At 33.0% G+C, this 25963-nt stretch overlaps 2 protein-coding genes across 4 annotated transcripts in view; one reads left to right on the forward strand and one right to left on the reverse strand.

The window, feature by feature from the left end:
• Positions 1 to 20281, forward strand: part of LOC110028852 — a 26436-nt gene extending 6155 nt beyond the window's left edge. Inside the window, exons 6-14 of one of the 3 annotated variants that reach the window (XM_020730870.1) lie at positions 6100 to 6244; positions 6729 to 7967; positions 8217 to 8315; positions 9348 to 9435; positions 9518 to 9570; positions 15412 to 15441; positions 15547 to 15601; positions 19517 to 19591; positions 19708 to 20281. In XM_020730870.1, coding sequence (XP_020586529.1) covers positions 6100 to 6244; positions 6729 to 7967; positions 8217 to 8315; positions 9348 to 9435; positions 9518 to 9570; positions 15412 to 15441; positions 15547 to 15601; positions 19517 to 19563 — 1756 coding nt within the window. In that variant the 3' untranslated portion in view covers positions 19564 to 19591; positions 19708 to 20281. The other 2 variants (XM_020730871.1, XM_020730869.1) reach the window with 2 other exon arrangements.
• A 902-nt stretch (positions 20282 to 21183) lies between these two features.
• LOC110028850 overlaps positions 21184 to 25963 on the reverse strand; it is a 32726-nt gene continuing 27946 nt past the window's right edge. Inside the window, exons 5-6 of the mRNA XM_020730867.1 lie at positions 22414 to 22485; positions 21184 to 21889 (exon numbers count right to left, since the gene is read on the reverse strand). Coding sequence (XP_020586526.1) covers positions 21283 to 21889; positions 22414 to 22485 — 679 coding nt within the window. The 3' untranslated portion in view covers positions 21184 to 21282. The remainder of the gene's footprint in view (positions 21890 to 22413; positions 22486 to 25963) is intronic.

The raw sequence follows: 25963 nt of genomic DNA on the forward strand, positions 1-25963 counted from the left end.
ATATATATATATATATATATATATGCATCACTGTTTTAACTTTTAAAAGCGAGGTGCACCTTTTCGCGCATATGCGAGCATGAGTGTGAAATTTGGGTTTAAATGCTAGATGTGTAAATGCATAGGAATCAAGTGTCATGCATGAAAGTTCTCCCTTCATTTTGAGTCCTCTTGTTGATGTATCCATTGTGACCTCTAAAGAGCTTGCATATGCTCATTGTTTTGAGATAGATCCAGATATTGTTAAATGGGCTCGACATTCATGATTTGGAAAAGCTTTAAAACACTGATTTTTGGATTGGTTTATGTGTTGTTTGAAAGGGCTTAAATGCCCCAATTTGGGGCAGATTTTTGTTACTATTTGGAAAGGTTTAGATGCATTTTCTTGACTAGATATTTGCTGATTTCGAAGTGAATTTAAGCTTTGCTCCAGTGCTGATTTATTCACCGTTTGGAGAGGATTTAGGCATTACCCTTTGGTGGCTTGTTTTGCTATGGTCTTGGAGGATCTAGATGCAGTTTTTGCATTATAAATTGGCCGTTTCATGAGCGATTTGAGCGTTGTTTTGGTTCGATCCCCGTAGACTATTTCGACTTAATGTATTCGTCAATTTGGAGGGGATTTGTGCACCTTGTCGGCTTGATTAAGTTTAAACTCGCTTTTTTTTACGACGTTTTTGTTGAAACCGGTATAGCTGCAATCTGGAGGTTGTTAGGTTGCGGTTTCTTAATATGTTTTGGTGGCTTTTGGCTCGCTAATTTGGGGCTCAAACACGTGTTATTTTGGAGAGTTTGAGATATTTTTGGAGGGCTTGTTCTTACTGTTTTGGAAAGTGAAAGCGACACTTTTGGGAATGGTTTTAGATGCGGTTTTGAGGGTCGATCCACCTTTCATTTCTTCGCTCTTTAAGGTGGATTGTTCCCTCCTCTCTCTCACCCTACTTTTCTTTTCTTTTATTGCTTTTTGGTTTAATTTAGGTGCTTATGTCTGCAACATAAGCGCTCATATATAACTTAGGTTATATATGAACCATCAAACAAAGCTATAAGTTGGATGATTCTTTTTGTGGTTTTTGGGTGGTGATGACAAGAACATCCAGTGATAGAGCAAAATAATATTGCATCTTACGACATCCAGAACCGACCCAGAGACTCGGTGAAAATGTAAGATAACAATATTATTCACCGACACTAGACTAGCGATAACCCTTGCCTTCTTAGGTTGCTGACGACCCTAGTTCGATAGTGTGATCGACTCGTAGATAATTAAACTCATAAAATACAACGATAAGAACAAATACATTACTTATAAAATATTTTGACTACTAAAATAGATGTCCATTTTGCTTATATGTATGACAAAATATAAACTTTAAATAATACAATCCGATTGTCCACTTGTCAATTATTTGTACTGGCTAAGGATTACCCTCCTAAGATGGTCTTGTTGGACATTTTTAGTTGAATGTCGGGCTTTATACAGTTGGATGACCGGATGACTACGAAATCTTTCGGGAATGCTAAAATCTGAGCCAACCCGAACCTGAATTCTTATAGTCCACTTTGGCTTTTTATTGTTCACTTGTTATTTTCTTCGATATTTCTCCGTGTTTTCTTTTAGTTTTCTTCGAGCTTATTTTGTGAGTCACTTGTAGTTTTCTTCGAGTTTTACGTGAGATGCTTTGTCGTTGGACTTTTATACACATATATATGCATGTTTGCCCTACTAGTTAAATTTTCTATTATACTTGTTTGCTTCCACCTGCAACGCTAATCCCATTTGCAGGAGCAGCAGACCCGCCGGGTGCATATGTTTATTTTATATTTATAGCATTTTACTTTCTCTACTGCACATTCCACCATTATTCTTTACTGTACATTTTACTGTTTTTTCTTTACTGTTGTTTTCCTTACCGCACTATTTACTGCTTTCATTTATTGCACTTCCTACTGATTTTTTTATTTATGCTTATTATACCTTTTATAATAGGAGGACAATTGTCTGGTTTTATAGGAGGCACATAGCGGCATACCACCGACCAAACAATTGCATGTACACTTAAACCTAACCCTAAACCTACAATCGCTACAACAAGAAGTTTGGAGCTTGAAACAAGTTTTCGTGGGCAGCACGATGAAGTAGCAGAACATGTCTACATCAACAAAATCTTTATCTAACTTAATTAACAATCTATAGGATTTCGAGATAGTCGTCTAGCATGACATAAATTCTCACTTTTTCTTTAGGCTTCTGCACAATCGTCTTTTGCAGCATAAGTCATAACTCACTTTAGGTTCCGAGGTTGTCATGCGGTATGGTGTAAATCCTCCTATTTTCTTAGGTTATTCACACGATCTGGCGTCGTGCGAATGTAAGCCCTAAATAATAAAACTGGCAGGATGAAACATCAAATAACATCTTCTCAAAATTAAAGCCAAACAAATAGGATAGTTGGAAAGTCATTTGAGATCCTCCTCAAAGTCTGTGATATCCCCTACTTTGTTTCTTTGGACTAAAAAATAAACTGTTCCTATTTTGAGACGTTCCCTTTTGACTTTCCTGTGTCAATCTTTTAAAACTTAAACTTTGAAATTCTTGAAAGCAAAACCACTGATCTTAATTAAGAGTATTCTTAGGTGACTTCGGTCATTTAAGATGTAATTAACCATAGGGGTTTGCTTCTATAGGAAACTTAAGAACCTAGCTTAATATGAACTCTATTAATCTTCCATATTAAATAGGGGAATATGTCGGCTTATAAAAAAATGTTTTCGCAGACTAAACAGATGTCATAAATACTTTAGTTTATTTAATTGAGCGTCAGTAACAAGAGTAGTATCTATTCCTCGGGATAGATACATCATTTGCGGTGTTATGCTCGATCATTTAAACTATTGAATATATGAGATCAGTTTGGTTTCGTATTTTTAAAAAAATTAAAACATTACTTTTCAAAATTAAAATATATTTTTCTATATATATATATATATGTGTGTGTGTATTAAATTAAATTTAAAATACTTCCAAAAATATAAAAATTATGGCCGACATGGCTTAAATGCCCTAAGATTATTTTTCTTTCGTCAAAGTAAAATGAATACTTCTTAATGCTTTAGATCACATGTGATGATGATGCAGACTGAAATGAGGGCGCACAAGACTATTAGAATGCCACTAAACTGGAATTAGAAATTCTTGTGAGTTCATATTTTTCGCTCAAAATGCAGGAACCATGATAATTTGCAAATTGCTATCATTTCTTTTTTTTTGAACTTAGTTCACTTGATGTGGTTGGAAGTTAGGGATATGGGGGATACTTTTGAGTGTGTGGATACTTTTGTTTGAGGTCATGTTTGCAAGGAAGCACTAGGCCAAGTAGTTAGCTTATGACCAACCTTAGAGCGCATTTTATGAGTTCGTATACATGCTTTCTGATGAATGAGGATTCCAGCTTGAAACCAATTTAGATATCAGTGTAACGTGTTTAGACATTATATGCAGTGTTGGTGGAATTCTAAGTGTGTTAGAAACCAAAGGATGTGGAAAAGCCAAGACTTGGTCAATATGATCTAGTTGAGATAGACGAGACTAGTATTACAAATTTGTTAGTGGATGTGCTTAAGGGTGTATATAGGTGGTCTGGAAAGGCTATGGAACGTTAGGAGAACGAACATACCTCAAAGCTAAAGCAAATGGTGAAAATTCAGTCTCTTAGGGTTGATGGATGTGAGATGACGAAAATTAAGTTATGATAACCTTAACTGTGCCCAATACTTTCAAGAGATGTCTTAAGATTTTCATATGGTTGTAGGTTATGGAGAAATTCTTTGGGATGTTGTTAGGATGGTGGGACAATATGATTGAGATAGAGATCAACAAGTAAAGGAAGGATACCTAGATTTTTTACCAAGATGAATCCAAAGAGAATCTGGTAGGCCACCAAGCTCTCAACTTTAGCTATTTTACTTCCATCTATTGTCAAAACATTAAAACCTCTTTTTGTTCATTTCCATTAATATTTGTACTTTTTAAAAAACTGAGAAATCAAATATAGAGAACAAATTCAAATGTGAAGTAGAACCACTCTTGCTCTATTTCAAGATTCTCCCCTGACTTGGGGTAGCTTGCCCTATTACTTTGTGATCTAGCCTAATATTAATTAAAAGAATGAAAAAATAATTCCCAGAGTCTCATCTGAAAATAATAAATTAAATGTTTACTAAAGCTTTGGATTCCAAGTTTTAATTTCCATTCTATGTTCTTTTAGTTTAATATCAAAGCTTTTTATGCTGTTTATTGATGACAATATTTTAGCTTTTAATTTTGTATCGAGCATTTGATCTTGATCTTGATCTTACCATGGAGCCTTGAAAATTAAATTGATGTTATTAATCTTGTATGCTAAATTGTGTACAAGTTAATATTATGACTAAGTTTTCAAATTTCAAATATTCATCATGACTTGCTCTCAGCTTTGCTTCCATGGATAGAAAACTTATTTTAGGATATTTGTTTCATTAGTATGTGTGGAACTCCATTTTTTTAAGCTAAAAAGAAGTTTTTTTAGAATGCTTGCTTGGATAGCTTCTTATAAAAAAACATTTTTAATGAAGTTGGGCTTTTTATCTAATAAATAATTTAATAACTTAATTAATTGTAAAATTAAACTCAAAAATAGCTTTTCAACTATTTTTATTTGGCCAATTTAGTGTAGAATTTTAAATTTGTCCATTTTAGCCTATTTATTATACAACATTGATCCAAAATGGTTCCTCAGAGGCTAAATTTTGGTCTAATTTTGTATAGTTGGGATCTAAATGTAGATCATTTTTTATTAAAATTTCTACATGAGAAATCATTTTGGATAAATTTTATATAATTGTGGGACTAAATTGTAGTGAATTAAATGAAAATATGACACTAACTAGGATGCAAGGAAGAAAAATGATTCATATAGCCGACCCCACTTAGTGGAATAAAGGTTTTGTCATTATTGTTGTTGAGGGACTAAATTGTAGAAATGAGATGTTTATAGATTAAATTGGACACGCACGAATGGTGTGGTTCTATTTTAGTACTTAATCTATTATTTATATGTTAATTAGGGTATGAATGTTATATAATGATTATATTAAATTTATAATAATGTTGATGAATGATATTTCTTTATAATTCCATGCAATATCATGTCTGCCTATTTATTTTGCAATTCTTGTGAGTACATTTATTACAAAGACATTTTAAGTTTAACTTCCTTGGAAGAGGGATTTTAGTGGGGGTTTTTTAGCAAGCTTACGCAGGATCTTTCTTGTTTTCTTGTGAGATATTCTAATCAAAATTTTTTGTTATTTTTAATTTGAAAAATTTAGGTGTAAAATTATCATAGCTATTAAGTCTTGGGCTTGTAGGAAAAAAAAATCATAATATTTTTTTATCCTGAATTTATCTTTAGTTGGATTTGCTATTCTTTATGCTTTCAAGAGTCAAATCCTTGATCAAGTGGGAGGCTTGAAAGTTTCTGGGAGAGCGTATTAACTTAAACAAATGAATGATTTGATTCTTTTTTTTCTCTTTTAATTTGTTTCTTTCATCCTTTGTTTTTTTGCTGCTTTAATTTTTGTTTTTAGAAGATTGCATGATTGGTTTTATTTAAAATCTGATACAACTTGAGTTTTAATGAGCACGTAGATTTTAACCGGTTGCATATTGGTTATTTATTTTTCTCATCGATTAACTCATGCCGTCCCCACAATTATTTTCTTACCAAGCAATCATACTCTCACTACAGACATGTTTGAAATGATTTTCAATAATCATCTGCTTTTAAGTTTACATCATGACATGTCTGACCACTGGAAAATTGGTTAATGGAGCCTTATATAAATGCCTCAAATTTTTATGATTATTCTATGGTTGTGCAATACTAGAAATTGCAAAAGGACCTTCATTTCTATGCCTGTGGTGCCTTTTATAAATATTTGAAATTCCAGAAATTACCCAGATGCATTTGCTTCTGAGAAATTTCATTACATGGCTTGTTATCTGGGACTTTAATTTTAGATTATTTTTCTTTAATTTGAAACGTTTCTTTATTTCAGTGGGAAAGCTATGAGACTTTTTGACTCTTCCCCAATTACCAAACGTCACGATGCTTACACTCTTGAGACCTCAGATGGGATCACCATAAGGATTGAGGGATTTATTAACAAAAAACGCACTCTGGATAACGGGTTTCCTCTTGAGGTTTGTTTGGACTTTATTTTTCATCGACGGGTAATTATATTTGTAAGAAAATGAATGAAAAACTTTTTGTATTATGGGATCAATATGGTTTTGTTGTCTTTTCTATTTTCACACTGAAGATTGGAGTTCTTATATTAGGCTGTCAAATGGGGTTCACGGATTGGATTGGGGTTTGACCTGAAATTGCTTGACCCCAACCCAAATATTAAATATCTAAAAAATTCGAACTTAAACAGGATCCGCCCTCAACTCACTGACTTGAGCACGACCTGTATAACCTATTTAACATAAGGAATAACAACTATTCGGGTCAAAATTGGGTTCAATTAGAGTTAATTCCGTGTTAATTTCAGGTTGACGAGTTAGTTTCGGGTTGGCTAGTCACCCGGACCCCGAACCCAAATCTTTTGAGTCGAGTTGGAGTGTTATGTCAATTTCTTACACTACTTATATGTATCTCTTAGCAAACAACCAACTTCTACAGGCTTGCAAAACATTCTTGATTGGTTTCCCTACTACTTGGACCGATTTCGCCAATGGCTCCTCTTGCGAGAAATTGTCACATGCTGATATTCCTGTGAGTGCTTCCATGGGTGCTGAGTGGTCCAAGGATCTTCTTGGACTTCCAGTTAAATCGGAGAACACAATTCTTAACAATGATCCTTCTACTTCGCTTCGTGATTCCGACACAGGATTCCTGAATGCTATACGCAGATTCACTGCCTGGTTATCAATTTATAATAATATTCTACTGCAAGATAATGAAAGTTGTGGAGCTAATATGAGAGATGTTCATACTGAAGGAGCAGGCTGCCTTAAAGATGATTTACATGTTGGTGCACCGGCACAAGAGGAATCTCTCAATCATGAGAAACGGGATGTTATTAAAGATGCAGCATCAACCATTTGTAAGAAATACAATGGAAATGCAAAAGTAAGACCAGGTTTGCCAAAAGTAGAAAATTTTCAAGTAGAAGAGCAGAATAATGCCAAGTTCAGAGCTAAACCTGTTAGAAGAAGTCCTAGATTGAAGTCATTAAACTCTAAAAATGCTTGTGGAGAATTTCAAGATAATTCTATGTTCTTTAGCGGGACCAATGATGTAAACTGTGCTAACTTGGTACCTGAAGGATCTAAAACTTGCACTATAAGTCATCCTACTGACACTTTAGCAGAAGGATGCTCCTCATCTCCAATTATATGTGTAGAAGCTCAGAAGCTTGTCAAATCTTTAGCCAAACCTGTTAGAAAAAGTGAGACTAATAACACAAATAATGCTAACTTGTCAACTGACGGACCTGAAACTCATGCAGTAAGCTCAGAAAGCCCCTTATCTCAAACATCTAGTAGCATTCTCTTGCCATCAGTCAGGCTGTTTTCAGAAGAAAATCAAGATGGCCATCAACATTCTATTAACATGGGTTTAGGGATTACTCAAACCTCTAACTCTACTTCCAAATATGGCTTCTGTGATGATTCTGCCTCAACGGCCTGTTTGGGGCAAAATTTAAATGATAAAAAAAATTTATTCTCTGATGGTTTAGCAGGATTAGTTGAAGTAACTCCTGCAAATTCTAAAGTTATAATAACTTCACAAACTACGGAAAAAAGGATTTTGAGGTGTAGTAGGACAAAGAATGATGATCAAACTACCAGGAGCAGAATGAAGGTCGAGCAGAATGGGTCTAGAAATCAGTCATCTTGTACTAGTTTTAAAGAAAAGGTGTTGTTCTCTTTTGCTTCTTATTCAAGAAGAAAATCGATTCATCTAGTCTCTATATCCGATTAATCTTTGACTATGAGAACAAACTCTGAAATTACAAGTTAGTCTACTTTACTATTTGATAGTTCTCCCCTTCTCTTGCTCCCAAGCTGGATCTTCTAATCTATTGAGTCTGTTAATTTATTTAATACTGTAGATGACATCACTAATGTGGACCTTCGTTTTCTTTTGCATGTGATGTTTTGACAGGCAAAAAATGTTGAAGTTTCAACAGTGACTGAACAAGCTGCAGATAAAGCATCGCATAATATGAGATTCAGAACAGTTTGGGTATCAAGCTATAAAGATGTAGGTCATAGATATGAACTCCCAACTTTGCTAATGGATTATATATATTCTATCATTTTTTTTCCTTTTAGAATATTAATTATTTGTTTACCTTTTGATTTATTGCATTTCACTGGTGAATTTGTAATATTTCACGTACAAGTTGAATTAATAGTTCCATGTCAGTGTTATTATAAATAATTCTTGGAGGCCGCCTGATATTTCATATTCTTAATCCATTTGTAATCATTTGTCTTTATTTAACTGACTTGGATATGACTTTTGGAAGTTACATCTCCCTTGCAGCCAATATGCTACTGGTAATGGCCTATAAGTGCTTTTGATTGTATTTAGTCGGCTTAATATTTGTTTTTCTCCAAACTTAGTAATAGTGGCAGCAGATCTCATCTTTTATTTGCTTTCTTAATTTTCAAATTTATATAAATGCCTTCGGCTGTTCATTTTTTGTTCTCATTTGAGTTACTTCTTACTCCCTTTATCAAGTTAGAGGTTACCTCTTGTTAATTTACGAAGTTCGTTTAAGCTCATTAAAATTTTTTAGTCATTAGAATTTCTTACTCTCTCCGTAGCAGTGCTGGATGCTTATTTTATTTTTATTTTATTTTAAGTAATTTCATGTTTTCTTATGAAGCTGTTCATTACTGGCATTCTGTTTAATGGCAGTTCGGTAATCATTTGATAATATGATTAATTATTATTCGATGCTATTTTCTCTTCCTTTATTCTACATGCTTGTTTGTTGTTAATTACAGTGGCACTCTCTATTGATTTCTACTAAAAGCTGTTCTTTAGTTTACACGTATTTATCTTATTTACTGTTTCTTATGTATATGACTTTCTGCAATGCCTGCATTTTAAAACTTAATTATGTAGGTATTCTTCTCATGAAAATGTAATACTTAATGGGTAGCATGCATTTCACTTGTAACCTTATAAATGGCATGGTATTGCTCATGCTTTATCCCTAAATTTCAGAAACGTTTAGAGTTAAAATATATTCTAATTTGTTTTTCTTTTTTTTTTCCTACCAAGTTTCATGGTACACCAATTACTCGATCTAAGGAGAAAAAATCAACTATTACTACGCCTGATTCATCAAATTTAAAGAGATCAAGATCAGGTATAGTTTATATTGCAGTTTAGAAATTTTACTGTTATTTTTCTCACCTTTTTGACGCTGCAATACTTTTGGTTTTTTGTAGGCCGAGTACTTATTCCAAGGTTAGACTGTTCCATCAGGGCTGTGTATGAACCAGTGAGTTTGCTATTTGAATTTTAGGCCTGTCATTTCTGCTGTTAATTTAGGTTTATTTGCGATTAATTCATAATTTGGTCAAGATAAGGCTAATCTGGATGCATCTGTATTGGGCAACTGAAAACCATCACAGCTTGCTGTAAAATGTCATCCATGCGTGGAATTTTGGGAAAGATTATTGATGCACGTCATACAAATTAAAACAATATATTCTAATTATTGATGCACATTTCAAAGTTTACGTTTATCAGAAGCACAGGGTACTATGTTACAACAACAACAACAACAATATAGTCTTAATCCCACTACTTGGGGTCGGCTACATGAATCTTTTTTCTCCATTGCATCCTATTTAGTGTCATATTTTCATTTAGTTCTAATAAATTAAGATCATTTTTATACAATAAGCCCAAGTCTTCCTAGGTCTACCTCTGCCTTTCTTAACATAAGTCGAATCCAAAACATCTACTTTCTTAATTGGATCATCAGATGGCCGACGTTTAATATGACCAAACCATCTAAGACGACTCTCTAATTTTGTCCATCACTGGACCTACACCAACCCTATCATAGATATATTCATAGCGCATTTTGTCTCTACGGTACTATATTGAGATATGCAGATTAACAATCTACATTTTGATTTTATTTCATCTAATTTTATATTAGCTTATTTTGGTGTAAATATGCTTATTAAGCTGATCCCTCTGTAGAGTGAGTAGAGTTGTTTCACATTCTATTTTTTTATTATTTTATCAATTTTTATCAAAATTAAACTCTTTCAATTTTGCATCTTGCATATAAGGGATCAGGTCTGGGATTGACACATAATTGAATCTAAACTTTATCAACCATTTCAGGCTTATAGAGGATTAGTTTAAGAATTGTATGATTTGAATTTCTTTAAAGTGAATTTGGTGAAATTTGATTTTAAGAAATAAATCTCTTCAATTGAAATTTTATATTGATTTGACCATCATCGAGAAATTTGATTGTTTGATTTCTTGATTTGAAACTTATCTACTCTTACCCACCAACTAATGGTTGGGTTATAAGAATATAATAATTGAATTTTATTCAAATATTTGTTGAAACCTAATTTTGAAAATCAACCCATTTGGTTGAAATTTTCTATTAACTCAGTCATCATCGAGAATTTTGATTGATTTCTTGATTTGAATCTTGTTGATTGTGCCCCACTTGCAGAGGATCAGGTTCAAAAAAATTATAATAATGGAAAATTATTCAAATTTTTGTTGAAACAATATTTTGAAAATGGATTCTTTTGGTTAAAAAGTTTTTATCAACTCAGCAACTATTAGAGAATTTGATTATTTGATTTGAAAATTTTCAAATCTTTTCTGCTTACAAAGGACCGAATTCAGAAGTTATACTTAAATTTTAAATAAATTTTGGACTTTGAAGCTTAGTTTTAAAAGTTAACCTCTCCATTTGAAATCTTCTATCAACTCGGTCATCATTGATGAATTTATGTAATTTTGAATCATGTTAGTTCTGCCCACATATAGAGGATCATATTAAAAATTGTAATAGTTGAATTCATTCAAATATTTGTTAAATTTTAATTTAAAAAATAAATCTCTCCAATTAAAATTCTTTATCAATTCGGCCATCATCTAAAAATTTTTGTAACTTTGAACATTGACAACTCTGCACCACTTGTAGAGTGTAGGGTTCAGAGTGTTGAATTCATTTTTTATATTTTATACTTTGTCATCGTGTCTATGATTTGGTGCCAATCTTTGTCATGTTAAATATATCAATTTCAGATAGATTTTTGTATAAATTTTTTTTTTATTTCTCAGGAATGAAACACACATTCTTTTTATAAAATTCATATTTAATAATTAGTCAACCTCGTTAACTCTAGTCCTAATCTAGAGAAGGATCGGATTCAAAGTGTTGAATTCATTTGTTATATTACAGGCCTTGTCGGCTCTATCTCATTCATGGAGTATCAGGTTTATGAATTGATCTCCTTATTATTATTATATATTTTTTTTGTAAATGCTACATTGAGAATATTGGCTTGAGTTGAATTCTTTTAATAAAAAGTTCGATAATTTCATATTGATATAAAGATAAGATACCCCCCAGATTTTTATATAAAATTAGTATTCAATTATGAGGCAGCCTTATTATTTTCAATCCCCACATGTCGAAGGATCATACTGATTAGTATTCAATTTTATCAACATTTTTCCTTATTAAGGGAGGATTGAATTGGGCTAGTGGGACTTAACGAACTTGTTCTATAGACAACATAATCTGCTTGAGAGCGTGCATAATTTGATATTTTGATCTGATTTTGAGTAGATGAACTATGTAAAAGTTGCATATATGCATGCCTTCATAGCATAAGCAAAATTACTGTTTTCAGAATTTAGCATTTTTTAAAAAGTAATATATTTTAATATTCAATTCAATTTACGCCCACGCAGCATTTTCGGACCATACAATTGAGTTTTTAGTACGAGAGTCAGAGCACGTTCGGAATTAAAATTTTTGAAGTGAGTGTATTTTAGTGCAATTATGTGATTCACTTATACATATTTTATTGCACTTGCGCAAGAAACCTGCACACTCATATTTAAAAATATTCCAACTTATCACTTGCACACATTTCATTAGTATATAAATTGTAATAGTTATAAGAATGGATTGCAATTATACTTGAATCTATACAAATCCTGAAATTATCTACACTCATAAACCTTGTATAAGCCAGTTAGCAGTTGAAACACATGCAAGATTCCAATTTGGTCACCTTCCTGATCGCACTCTATTTGCTTGCATGGGAGTGTTATAGATCTAAAGTTGAATTCAGGGACAAGCGGGAATATTGCAGGTACAAAAATGTCTCATTATTCTATTTTCATATATATGACATTTAATCTAGGGGTCCAAAAGATTCTCATATTTTCGATACATTTGATCCCCCCTCCACCCTTTTCACTCTTTCTCTTCAATTCATTTCAAGGGCTTTGAGACTTCAATTGAAGCAAGGAAATTCTATCCTCGTTGGTGCAGGCTGTCGTATTCATTACAATTTTCTTTTTAAGCTTAACTTTTCATTTAAATTGTTTTTTTATTTTGTTTTCTATTTTTCTTGTCATTTAGTCAATTTTTTATTTTTAGTTTAAGTTTTATGTTAGTCCGAATTTTGGCAGTACTCCGACATCATTTTCCATACTGGGAAGGTAGTTATCTAGAATGTATGGCTCCCCACCTGTCTTCGTACGGGTGCTGCTTTACGACACCTGGGCTACATATTTTGACTTATCGGTCAAAGAAGGGTATAGCCCTTCATATACTGCATAAATACATAAAACATATTTTTCTGCTGGGTCGGAACAACCAGAGCGGATACTTAATTGCCTTGTATATATCTTAGTGCCAGGTAAGCAAACTTAAAGTGACAAAACAGCGAACTTGCAAGGAAAAATATAATATATGTTTATATATTTTTGCATATAGATTTTTTATAGTGAATTTGAATGTCGGTAGGCTGAAGGGAGGAGCGCGAACTAGTGAGATACAGTCTTGTTTGTGGACTGCTACGGGGAAGGAAAAGAGTGGTCAGAAGAGGGTTGTGTGTGAGAGCAAGAAGAATAGAGCTGTTGTGGGAATGAAACGGAAAACTCTACGCGACTGTGGCTCGAACAAGAGGGAACCAGAAAGAATAGGAGATTTCATGTGAATGAGCCTGGTGGTAAACTGGGCTCGTTATGGCAAGTTCAGCTAAGGAATGAAGCTCGTAAAGGAATTTCTTTGGTAGGAGAAGGTATGGGAGAATGACGTGGGACGGTGGGAGCTCTCGCTTCGCCTAATGTGTGACCCCTTCGAATTCCTGATCACAGGAAATGTGGATTGCGCTGATTTTGTGAAACTTCTTACTCCTAGAATGTTTCACTTTGTCTATTTTCAACTGCTTTCTTTCCTATTTTTTTAATTTTTAATAAGTTTTTTTCTATGAGGGGACTTTTTATAGCTTGTTATTTTCTATTTTTTTCCAGACGTTTACTTTATTTTGAGTATTATGAAGATTGTAAATCTGATTTACTGCTTTAGGAGTGTTGCATCCTCTTTCTTTTGCAAGTGATGTGTATATATCTTGCTCAAAAATAGGTAGTGAACTTTCTCACTGCCTAAATGTCGCCGATTCGGAGTTCTGTTTGTTGTTTTCAATCGAGATAGTTGTCGAATGATGCTTATCCCCCTTCCAAAAGTTGTCGGCCTCACTTATTTTTTTTTTCCCTCGCAAGTTTCCAACTCCCTCTCCTCAAAATCTACTTCAAAAATATTTTTTAAGAGCCCTAAAACGGTATCTCCTACGCTCGTGCGACTTCTTCCATTCGATTTATCCCTGGCTCAATCTACCGTCTGCTATCTCCGTCTTTATTTCACTTTTTCTCATCCTTCCCCCTTGATCCCTAGCTCATTATCTCACTTTTCTCACTCACCCCCCTTTCTCATTCGACCAAGGGCATCAAGCCCTCGGTTTTTGGCCGCGTAAAGCAGTGAGAGGTTCCCCTTATCACATGTAATTGCACTTTTAATAACATATATCAAATTGACACGCCTATTTTATTATTGAATTTATTTAAGCTAATTTAGAGTTAGTTTAATGTTAATTATTATCATTTTATTTAAATCTGTTTTATTAAGTAATTTTTTATTACTAAAAAATAATTATTGGGGCATTTTGGGAGAACTATTTCTTTGGTATGAGGAGCATCTGTAGTCTCAGTCTCCATGTCAAGTATTTTCATGGTTAAAGTGATTGTCAGGGTCACTATGATTTATTTATGTTACTGATATATCGTCAACTTCACCGTTGAAACCTCCCTGTCTTCGCCTTGATGGATGTAGGCTAGTGGAATTCAAATACACAAATTTTAGGTCGAAACATTTGCTTGATTCTACTCTTTTCGGTTGCCTAGTTCTGTTATCCAAATCAAATTTTATCCTAAAAGCTTGATCTAACATGATAACGTCAGTAATCATGGCATCTGATCCCTTGTCACCGCAAAACCATTCGTACAAAATCTAAAGTTATTGTATTGATTGCACATCAATGACTTGTTGAATGATCAACATAAATTTAGTGATTCATTTCTTTCAATAATGACGAAGTCGAACACCTGATGACCAATCCATTTAACGTTTCGTGAAACAAGAATCTAGTTCTCACCAAAACACTCTATCCCTAGAGTAGAAGGATGGGAGTGGGAGTGATTTTATAAGACATTATTTTTTTATTAAAATTTATATATTTTCTTCCACAGTTGTACTCTACTTCTATATGGAATTATTTTGTCTCTTGAAACTCGTCGGTAACGAAAACATCTGTTTTGAATTCATGATATAATGAAATCTATCCTCATCACTATAATGCAGGATAGATTTATCCCTAAATTTTTTCTTACATTTTTCTTTCTGGAAATCTATTAATTTAGCATTTTCACGTCCACCGGCATCTCTCACTTAGTCTTTTAAATTCATGAACACACAAATTGGAAAATCTTTCATTCATAAATGACCTTAACTTTTGAAAAATAAACATTTCCTTATTCAACCTTGTGACTTTGGTCTCAACTAGTCAAGCTACATAGTGAGTTATGGTCTGCCTCTTGCATTTACGTTCCCTTAAATTTGTGAATCTCATAAATTTTGATTACATTCAACAAATGATCTGTAGCTATTTTAGGTACATGGAATATAATCCCTATTTATAAATTCTTACTATTCTGAACTTTATATTTGAATAAAACTTTCATCTAGTGTATTTATTATTTTCTTTTATGCTTTTGTCTGCAGGATGGTTCATTTTTTGGAACTGCTGCTGTGGTAAAGCCAACATGCCCACGTTAAAGTCAACACTTACATATATAAATATAAACATATTGATTTATTTATTTTGTTTTATCTGCAATATGTGCTTTGTGCCTATAGGGTGGCTCATGTGGTGGAACTGCTGGCTCGTTGATTTCAACTTCACCATCCAAAGGTCTGTCCACTTCCTTAAGATAAGTAGCTTTTCAAGAATTTCAGTACGACAAGACGTCGTGTTGTGATTTTTTCATTCCCTTTGAATCTTTGTTAGAGACCCATTTTTTATCCACCCCAGGTTGAGGGATATATTCCCTTTTTTCTTTTATTAAAAAGAAGATACTGTTAACACTTAAAAAAAATTCCGCCATCAACGATTTTAGTACTATCTTTGCAAATAATTGCAACCACCCTAAAATAGAACCTTATTTTGAGGGATATATTTTCTGTCTAAAAATCAGAATAACCCATCACATGTTTGTATTATATTGAGGCGGTGTTCAAGTTAGGCGTGTAAATGAGCTGAGCTAGCTCGTGCTTGGCTCTTTTACAAGCTCACGAGCTGAGCTTATCGAGCCACGAGCTCAAGCTAAAACTTGAGCTTATCCTGGCTCGGCTCATTAGCTCTTAGGCCGGCTCAATTGGCGTACCACTAGTCTTTTCGATGCATTTTTCAGTGAGCTGCCGTTGCATCCTCCTCCTTCGGCCACCAATACAGTCTTCGATGAGCTCCCATAAAAATTGAATTTTTAGTTCGAGCTCGTGAGCTAGCTGAAGTTGGCTGCTGCCTCTACGAGCCGAGCTTGAGCTCGCCATTCGAGCTAGACTCGAGCTCGAGCTCACAATCTGTCAGAAGAGCCGAGCTCGATAATGGCATGGCTTGAGCACGACTCGACTCATTTACACCCCAAGTTCAAGTTGTTCTAAAGATTTTGGATTAGAGAAAAAAATGTTTGACACTAGTGGTATATCCAAGATGTCTTTGTTTTCGAGTTTAGTAATTTGAATTGTTTATAATTTTCTAGTTGTATAAGTTGTGGGGTATGAAAATAATTTGGAGATGCCCATGCTTTATTGAAGCAGGAGTTTATAGGATTTGCTTGTTGCTTCTTTAAACCGAGATTCCTAGATCAAAGGTAAAACTAAACCTTCTTAAATTGCAAATTTGGATACTCATAGCATCAACTTATTAATATGTGGAAGTTTAATGAAGGCACCTCAACTAGTAGTTAAATTGAAATTTGTTAGTTTTACAAGAAATGAATTGATAACCCTTGGTTTCTTCACTGACATATTAGGACTTGATTTTATTTAGATTTTAAGTTAGGTAATTAACTGAACAAGTGGTTCGGGAGTATTGACAAGAGTATATTATAGAGAGTTGAAGGTAAATTTTATAACTGGATCAATTATGTTATTGGCGCTTTAATTGAGTCGAGTATGTTATATATAGGACATGTCTTGGTCATATTATAAATTAATAATGTTCAATTCGAGCTTGAAGGTAGCTCTCACATTCATATTTACCCTTGGCTTGATTGAGTTTTTTAATATTCATACTTGTTTTGTTATTATTAATTGAACGAATACTTAAATGATTTAAACAAAAATCAAATTTAAATGAATATTTGGATTTTCATATCCAGATAATAACCAATGATTTTGCAAATCTAAGGAAACATGCAATTAACTCCAAATTAGTGTATAACTACTTAAAGCCAACTAAAAAATGAGTTGCAAGCAAGTTTTCTTGTAATTAAATAACATAAATATGTAGTAAAAAGTTATTTCATTGAAATAAAGAAATAAAAATGAATTGCATTAAATTAATATGCATATTGATATTAAAATATAATATATTATTATATAATTAATAGTTAAATATAAAATATTATTGATATTAAATTCTAATGTATTACTATTAAATAGTTTATTAAATAACATGTATTTAATTAAAATTTATTTAACATATATGATGTGAGCTATTATGGAGCATTTAATGAGTTATTTGTCGAACAATAAACTTGTTTGTTCATGAACAAAATAAATGTCACACATCAACTTACCCCTTTAAGAGTCAACTGCGGTGTGACAGAGGTGAATAATTCGTCCAGACCAAATCCTCAACAGCACCCGTCGTGATTTTCAAAGAATCAATCTAACTAAATCGCCGCAAATGTACATGATTCAATTCATTTTATTATTCATTCATATACTTGGAAGTGTAGAAAATCATATCACCAAAATATATATATATCTATACAGAGTTGTTAAATTCAACATAATAAAAGTACGTATCCCAAAAGTCTGTACAAACTCCCAAAATTTTATTGCAAAAGTTGTATAGGTCACACATAGCTACTTAACCTGGTGCACTTTATCCCTTCTTGGAAGTCAACAACATAGAATGAGCTACAATAAATTCGGTGAAATAAAGAAGACTAACATACAATTTTTTAAACGAAAGAAAAAACAACTTTAATTATCTTGGTAGCTCATATGCGCGACAGAAGAATATATATATATATATATATATATATATATATATATATATATATAGACACACACACACACACACACACACACATGCTGAATTCTAATGAATCAAATAAAATAAAAGACATAGTAAACTGTAACTAAGTGGGACATGTATTTATAATATATGTAGATGATATTATTTTGACATGCGTTGATTCAAAAGAAATTATTATATTAAAATGGATGGTTGCAACATAATTTGAGATCAATGATCTGGAGACTCTCAGATACTTTTTGTGATTGTAGGTGACTCGATTGAATGAGAGAATTGTCTTGTTCCAAAGAAAGTACATCTTGAGCCTTGATAGATATTTTCTGCCATTCAATTCACACCTCTCCCAATAGGTTTGCCAAGCCTCTGATTACAAATGAATATCATCAATATCAAGCTGATCACACCCTGATGCAATTTTAATTTTCATAGCATATATAGATATTATTTTGATAAGTGATAATTCAGAAAAAAATTATCATACTATAAATGATGCTTGCAAAAGAATTTAAGATCAAGGATCTTGGAACTCTCGGATACTTCTGGGAATGGAAGTGACTCGATTTAAGGAGGGAATTACATATTCCAAAAAAAGTTCAATTTAGATAGGTTGAGTAAAACTGGTTTGCTAAAGTGTAAATCGGATGACACACCCATGAATCTCAACAAAAAGCTAAATAAATGTGAACAAGTAATCCAGTTGATAGAGGAAGTTATCAAAGATTTGTGAGAAAGCTGATATATTTATCACACACAAGACCTCATATTGCACACTCAGTTAATGTAGTATGTCGACGCATGAATAATCCAAATCAAGATCATTTAAAAGCAACGAACATAATTTTGAAGTACTTGAATATGACTCTTGGATATGGTTTGCTCTTCAAAAAATTTGAGAATCGTAATATTGAGATATACACATATATTAGTTGGGCGGGAGAGAACTTTTAAGAAATCAACCACTTGATATTATTCATACGCCTAGGACATTCTCATCACGTGGAGAATCAAGTACAAGTCGTCTCTCGTAATAGTACAAAATCTGAATATTATGCTATTGCACTATGAGTATGTGAAGGAACATGGCTTCAAATACTATTAGGGGAACTTAAGGTTGAGACAAAGGGCAAAATTAAAAAAATTTTTTTAAAAAAAGTTGTCTACATACCACTAAATTCTTATGTATTTACATATCTAACCCTCAAAGTTTGGCATTTAACATTGATGACACTTTGGTTTGACGAAACTATTCATCAAAATATATATTCACTTTGAAAAAGTTAGTTATTTCGATATTCTTGATCTGATGTTAATCATGTAAATATAAAAATTTAGGTGTTAGATTTGTAAATGCCCCCTTTTCTTCCCCAATAAATTATATGTTGTGGTAATTCGTGGTTGTGGAGGAAAAAAAATCACAATTAGAGCTTTAATTTGCTTAGAATCTTTATGTCAGCATATTTGACAATAAGTTATACATCATGAAATTTAGATACTCTGTTAATTGATAGCACAGTCTATGTGAAATAATATGTGTGCTAATCTAATCTGTTGTGTGGGCAGGGAGTGGAAAATCGCTTCATAGAAAGAAGCGTAAGAGGCAGCCATAGAAGCCTCTTCCCAGGTAGCAGAGACCAGGTTAATAATGGCATTTTGCTTTTGTTTTGCTTTAGTTGTATATTTTAGATTGTCCCCTTACTTTCTTTAAATATGTAAAAAGACATTTTTATATGAAGTTATATACAAAATGGCAGAACTCTGCTGCTGCTGCTGCTGCTGCTACTGCTGCATGATTTAAGGGTAAATTTTGTGCATACCACACAATTCTCATTTATTGGCATATATATCACTTAAAGTTTAATATTTACTCTTTACGTCTTGATGTCATGAACTTAAAATGTGTATATATGTCACCTTGTTTACATGCAGATCTTTAAATATTTAAGATTATATCAAAAATAGAATTACTACTTTTAAAAGTGAAATGCACATTTTCATTCAAAGTCTTATGGCACTGAAGTCTATGGTAAATATTAAACTTTAGGTGATAGATTTGTATATGCATAAGAAATGTGTAGTATTGATGCAAATTATCTCTCAAGGTGTGTTTGGGGCGGCAGTGTGGTGGTGCATCATGTTTTTTTTTTATTTGTCAAAATTCGTTTTTGCCTATTTTTTTTTAGAACTGCAGCTGAAATCTGTGTTTTACCACCGGATCTAGCTATATGTAGAACTGCTAGAAAGTTGCGGTTGAACTTTTTATTTTTATTTTTTTGGTTGTAACCGCCGTACTTTTTTCACTGTAGCAACTTCACAGCTGCAACTGCCCCAAACAGACACTTAATATATAATAAACCTAATTTTTCTGTATTAACATATCTAACACTTCAAAGTTTATTGTTTTTACATTTTATGTGTTCCAAATCTTTCATATCACATCAAAAATATCACCATTTTATTTAAAAAAAATGGAATATATATTTGTGAGTCAACTCATGATTTATCTTGGACTCGACAGCTTGATCTAACGTGTCAAGTTCAAACAAGCTTTGACTCGACTTGTTTGCTCGTGCGCCAATTTATTTTAAAAATAATTAATTAAAGATTTATTTAAAATATATTAAAATTTAAGAAATTTATTTAAATTATTAAATGTCTGAAAATTATATTTTATATTTAGTTATTTTGTATTAATTATTTCTGAGATGTACAATCTGTCATCTATTACAAAAACAGAAATAAAAATAGTAATTTTCCCCTTTCATATTAGAAAAGCTTAAGCCTAAGCTTTTAAAACTGAAATGTCTTTCAATGCATGGGTTAGACATCAAAATATTATAAATGTACATATTAAGATTTAGGTGTTTAATATGTAAATATCTTGAAATTGTGTGGGATGTCTAAAATCATAGACTTACATAAATTTAATGTTTTATGTATTTTTATTTTTTAATGATTTTTTGCTTATATTTAAAAAAAGAACACTTGAATAGTATACATATTTTAATATTAATATAATCTTAAGAATAAATTAATTTACATTTAAAAATACTCAAAATAATTTTGAGAAATTTGCATAAATACCACACAATTTTTATGTATTTACATATCTAGCACCCAATGTTTGATATTTATGTTATAATATTTTGTGGTCATAAATCTTTACATGAAAATTTGCATTTCAATTTTAATTATGTTTTGAGTGCTATGTAATTATCAAATAATTGAAATGATAGTAAATATAATGATGATGATGATCTACAATACCAACCAATCCATCTACAATACCATCTCTTGTTGACAAACATTGCCTATACAAGGTTGTATAATTACTGGCTCATCCTCACCCTTCTTGGATTGTTCCTAAGAGTTCTGACTCTTACCTGAGAAGGTTGGACCGAGTTAGACTCAGAACTTCTCCTACTGAAGAAATCATCTTCTCTATCCAGATTGCGAGTTATGACAATCCGCTTCTGCTGCATTCGTACACTCCTGTCGTTCGAGAACTCGTTCCGATTGTAACGGCCACCTTCTTCATTCTTCCAGCCATGGTGAGATCTCTCCTGAACCTCTTCTCCAGGCTCATCTGGATGAACTTGCAAACCTCCTTCGTATTCAGATTGAAGGAAAGATCTATGTTTGATTGTGAAGTCTGCCTCAACTGATGAATGAGATGATTTCTTTGTGGGAGTTATTCGATCGAACACCGAAGCTCCATCGTTCCTGAAATTTCGCCGGCCCTTCGCTCCATTAGATCTCCCGTTGAATTTCTTCGCTCTCCCTACTGATCTGATGCCAACAAATGAGTCCTTTTCGTTGTTCTCACTGGAGGACTCGACGCGTAAATCATATGGTCGAATGTTTTGGAGATCGGGCTCGAGTTTGAACCAAACCGGTCGCTTGTTCTCATCCATCTTTCTGAAAGTGATAGAGATTCTATAGAATTCAAGCACACGAAATTAGAACGTGGAGGATATTCGAGCTTAAATGAGCCGAACGTGAGCGAAACCGGAGATTGTCTGCGTTTAGGGTTGTGTGAAATTTTTTTTATTTGAATTAGACTCGTGTTCGAAATAGCTCGTGAATAGCAAGTTCATATTTGACTTGACGTTCATTATTCGCTTCAACTCATGTTCGGCTCAAATAATTTGAAAATTAATGAATTTAATATTTTTTAAATACAACTTAAAATTTAATATAAAAGGGATATTATAAATATTTTTATCTAATTATTTAGTTAATTCAAGCAAAATGAGCAAGCATGATCTAATAAAATATTTGTTCGTACTCGACTCGTTTATGAATCGAGCTCAAGAAAATAGTTCGTGTTTGACTCATTTGTTTAATTAACAAATCAAGCACGAACAATTTAATGAGCCGAACATGAATTGTTGCAAATGACGAGCTTTTTTGACGGTCCTAGATTATATATTTTGCCTAGAGAAAGAAGGTAATCACACCTCTTGGAAGGAACTGCTTGAACCCAATGCTTTGCAAGATTAGCTCCTTTACCATTAAAGATCAGAACAGACCTGAAAAAAATTAGTATTAGAAGAATGTAAATTATTTTGAGGAATATAAAATAATGAGGAAAGGAGTAAAATATGCATCAGACAATTCATTAAATAAAGTTATTTAGCACATAAAATGAAACAATTTAAGCACACAAAAAGATCACCTTTTACCAGTAGATTGCAGTTTCATCTTTTTGTGTGCTTAAATTAAAGGTGATTCAACCAAGTCCTTAAATTGAAAAAAAAATAATCCAGGTCCTTATTTTGATAATGGCTTATTTACACACATACCATCCCATTCCTATGTATTTACATATATAACACCTAAACTCTGCCTTTTACAATTATACCCACCCAAAACTTCCATATCACAGCAAAGATGCCACTATTTTAACTTCTAAAGAGTGAAACACAGCTTTTCATGCATAGGTAAGGTGGCATACATGTAAAAATTGAAGTTTAGGTGGTAGATATGTAAAGACATAAGAATTGAATGGCATGTATGTAATTTTCCATTTGATAAAATAGTAGATATGTAATAGATATGTAAAGACATAAGAATTGAATGGCATGTATGTAATTTTCCATTTGATAAAATAGTAGAGCTTTTCTCATATGCAAACTATCAAGAAGAGGTGGACAAGATTTCAAAGCAAATATAATTCTGGTAGGTTGGACTCCCAAAATTGAGTTGTAATGAATACATTATTATCTGCCGTTCAAAAGTATGATACATCCCCTAACGCGAAACCCATCCAACGAGCTTTCACCTCTAATGCATCTCCTCCCCCATCCCTCTCCTGCAGCCCAAACACTAAACCGGCAAGCTCCCATCAGCTTCACTGTTCACGCATCCACTGTCTCACCAAAGCATCGACCTGCAGGAAATCTCCTCTTCCCTCTCCTGCAACCAATCCCAGCTCTTTTCCTCCTCTGCTTCTCCAATACAGCGAAACTTCATCTCTTTATTTGTGTCACATCAGCCATTATTCATTCCATCTGAGAATCAGTTCTCCAATTCGACTCCGGTACACCTCTTACTCACAACCAGCACTCGCACATTCTGACCTCCTCCCTACTGTATCGAGCAAACCAAATATCTCAACACAACTACTTGCTCTCCCCCACTCCCGGCCGAAGCATTAAACAGCACAAGACTGCCCGTGAGTAGCACTGCGATTCCCGCTACAGCAGCTACCTAAACCAACTACTCCACCACTCAACCACGCAATTTAACCACTCTCTACAAAATAAATAAATAAATATAAATGTATCTCTCTCTCTCTCTCTCTCTCTCTCTCTCTCTCTCTCTCTCTCTATATATATATATATAGAAGATCGCCTTGGAGATTCGTCGCCTCATCCTCGCATAATATAGGGAAATTAAGCACATGTTTGGGTTGTTCCGACATGACGGGCAAATATATTTTGGCTATTTAGGCAGATACTGTGAAATTTTTGAGGAAAATAAGTTGGATACTGAATAGGCTCGATGCATTTTCCCTTTGCTTTCATTCCATTAAATAATAATCTTACAATCTATTTTAGATAAAAAATATTCTCATAATCTTTCTTAGGTAAGTTGATAATACATATTTTTAATGTAAATATTCAACTAAAAGGGAAATAAATCAGAATAAAGATATTGAAAATATTAAATAAAGAAGCTCTTAATTATAGAAAACTCCTAATTCAACTGTCTGATTTCCGTTCTTCCTGATTGACAAATACCTGGAAGACTTGCACCGTCTTTTAGATGTGTAGGTTAGAAGACATACAGGTGTAAAAATATCCATTTGGGTTGTTTCAATCCGGCGGGAAAACTGCGTTGTGCTTAATGCTTTTCACAAGCACCTAAAAACCTATGCACATTTTTGAAGTGTGGAGGGTTAGAAGACTTCATAGCTAAGGTGTCTTACGACATCTATCATGCATGCCTTTTTAGGCGTGATGGAAGACAAATTACTCCCCTGATAGTGCTAGAATGCTGACAAAATTCATACTGACACAGGACCTAAATTTATGTTAAATATAACATAAACTGGAGTTGAATTGAACAAAATAAAAGGCTCAAATTGACTAAATAATTCAATTAAAAGCCAAAAAATAAAAATAAAAAAGGTTCCACATGAAAATATATTTCAAAATTTGAATACTAAATAGAACATAAATGGGACTAGATGGCTCAGATATGAGCAAGAATGGAACCTATAATGCACTCAGTCACTTAACAACAAGCATAAAAAGAACCTGCAATGAAATGGGTAGCTTACCTACGAGCACAAGCAAGATACTTTAATGAATAATCAAATTACTATGTCGGGTTAGAAATACATAAAATTAAAGGCAAATGAAACATAAAAATGATTGGGAAAGAATTTAATTGTTCACCATTAAGCTCGAATAAAATGCTTTATTTTTACCGTCACATTAGTGAAAAAGAAGTTGATGAAACTTTAAAGAATACCAAGGGTAGATAATCAATAGGACCTGATGATATCACAATTAAAGTGTGAAAATATTTAGGAGATTTGAGAATTTTTTTAGTTTACTAAACTCTTTATTATTATTTAAAAACTACAAAAAATGTTTGAGGAGTGAAGGAAGAGTATTCTGGTCTCAATTTTTAAGAATAAAGGGGACGCACAAGAGTGTGCAAATTATAAAAGAATTAAGTTGATGTGTCATACTTTAAAACTATGGGAGAGGATAAATGAACATAGGTTATGATGTGATACCAAGGATTTTTCAGAATCAATTTGGATTTATGCTGGTTAGGACTACTATGGAAGTTATACATTTATTGAGAGGTTTGATGGAGAAGTACCAAGAGAACAAGGAGGATCTATATATGATTTAGAAAAAAAGCTTACGATAAGATTCCAAGAGAAATCCTTTGGAGAATTTTAGAGAAGAAATGTGTCGGTATGAATTATATTTAAGCCATTACAAATATGTATACTAGAGTTGTTACATGTGCTCGAACAGAAGAAGGATTGACCAAGTATTTTCCTATTTTAGTTGGGTTACATCAGGGGGATCGCCTTTAAGCCCATATCTTTTAGTTTTAATTATGGATACTCTTACTGGACATTTACAGGAGGATGTACCTTGGTGTATGCTTTTCACTGGTGATATCCTTCTTGTGGATAAGACGAGAGAAAGAGTTCAAGAAAAAACTTGAATTATGGAAGTCTACATTGGAGTCTAAAGGTTTTCATTTGAGTAGATCTAATTTCATTTGAGTATAAAGGTTTTCATTTGAGTAGATCTAAAACTGAGTACATGGAATGTAATTTTAGTAGTATATATCTAGTAACAGAGTTGTAATTATGGGCGATCAAATCATTAAAAAGTCATAACGTTTTAGATATCTCAGGTCTATTATTCAAATTAATCGTGACATAGATGGGGATATTATTGGCAGAATTGAAGTTGGTTGGTTGAAGTGGAGGAATGCATCAAGCCTATTGCGTGATATAAAGGTACCGCTCAG

Source organism: Phalaenopsis equestris, unplaced genomic scaffold (assembly GCF_001263595.1).
Source record: "Phalaenopsis equestris unplaced genomic scaffold, ASM126359v1 Scaffold000533, whole genome shotgun sequence".
NCBI classification, from domain to species: domain Eukaryota; kingdom Viridiplantae; phylum Streptophyta; class Magnoliopsida; order Asparagales; family Orchidaceae; genus Phalaenopsis; species Phalaenopsis equestris.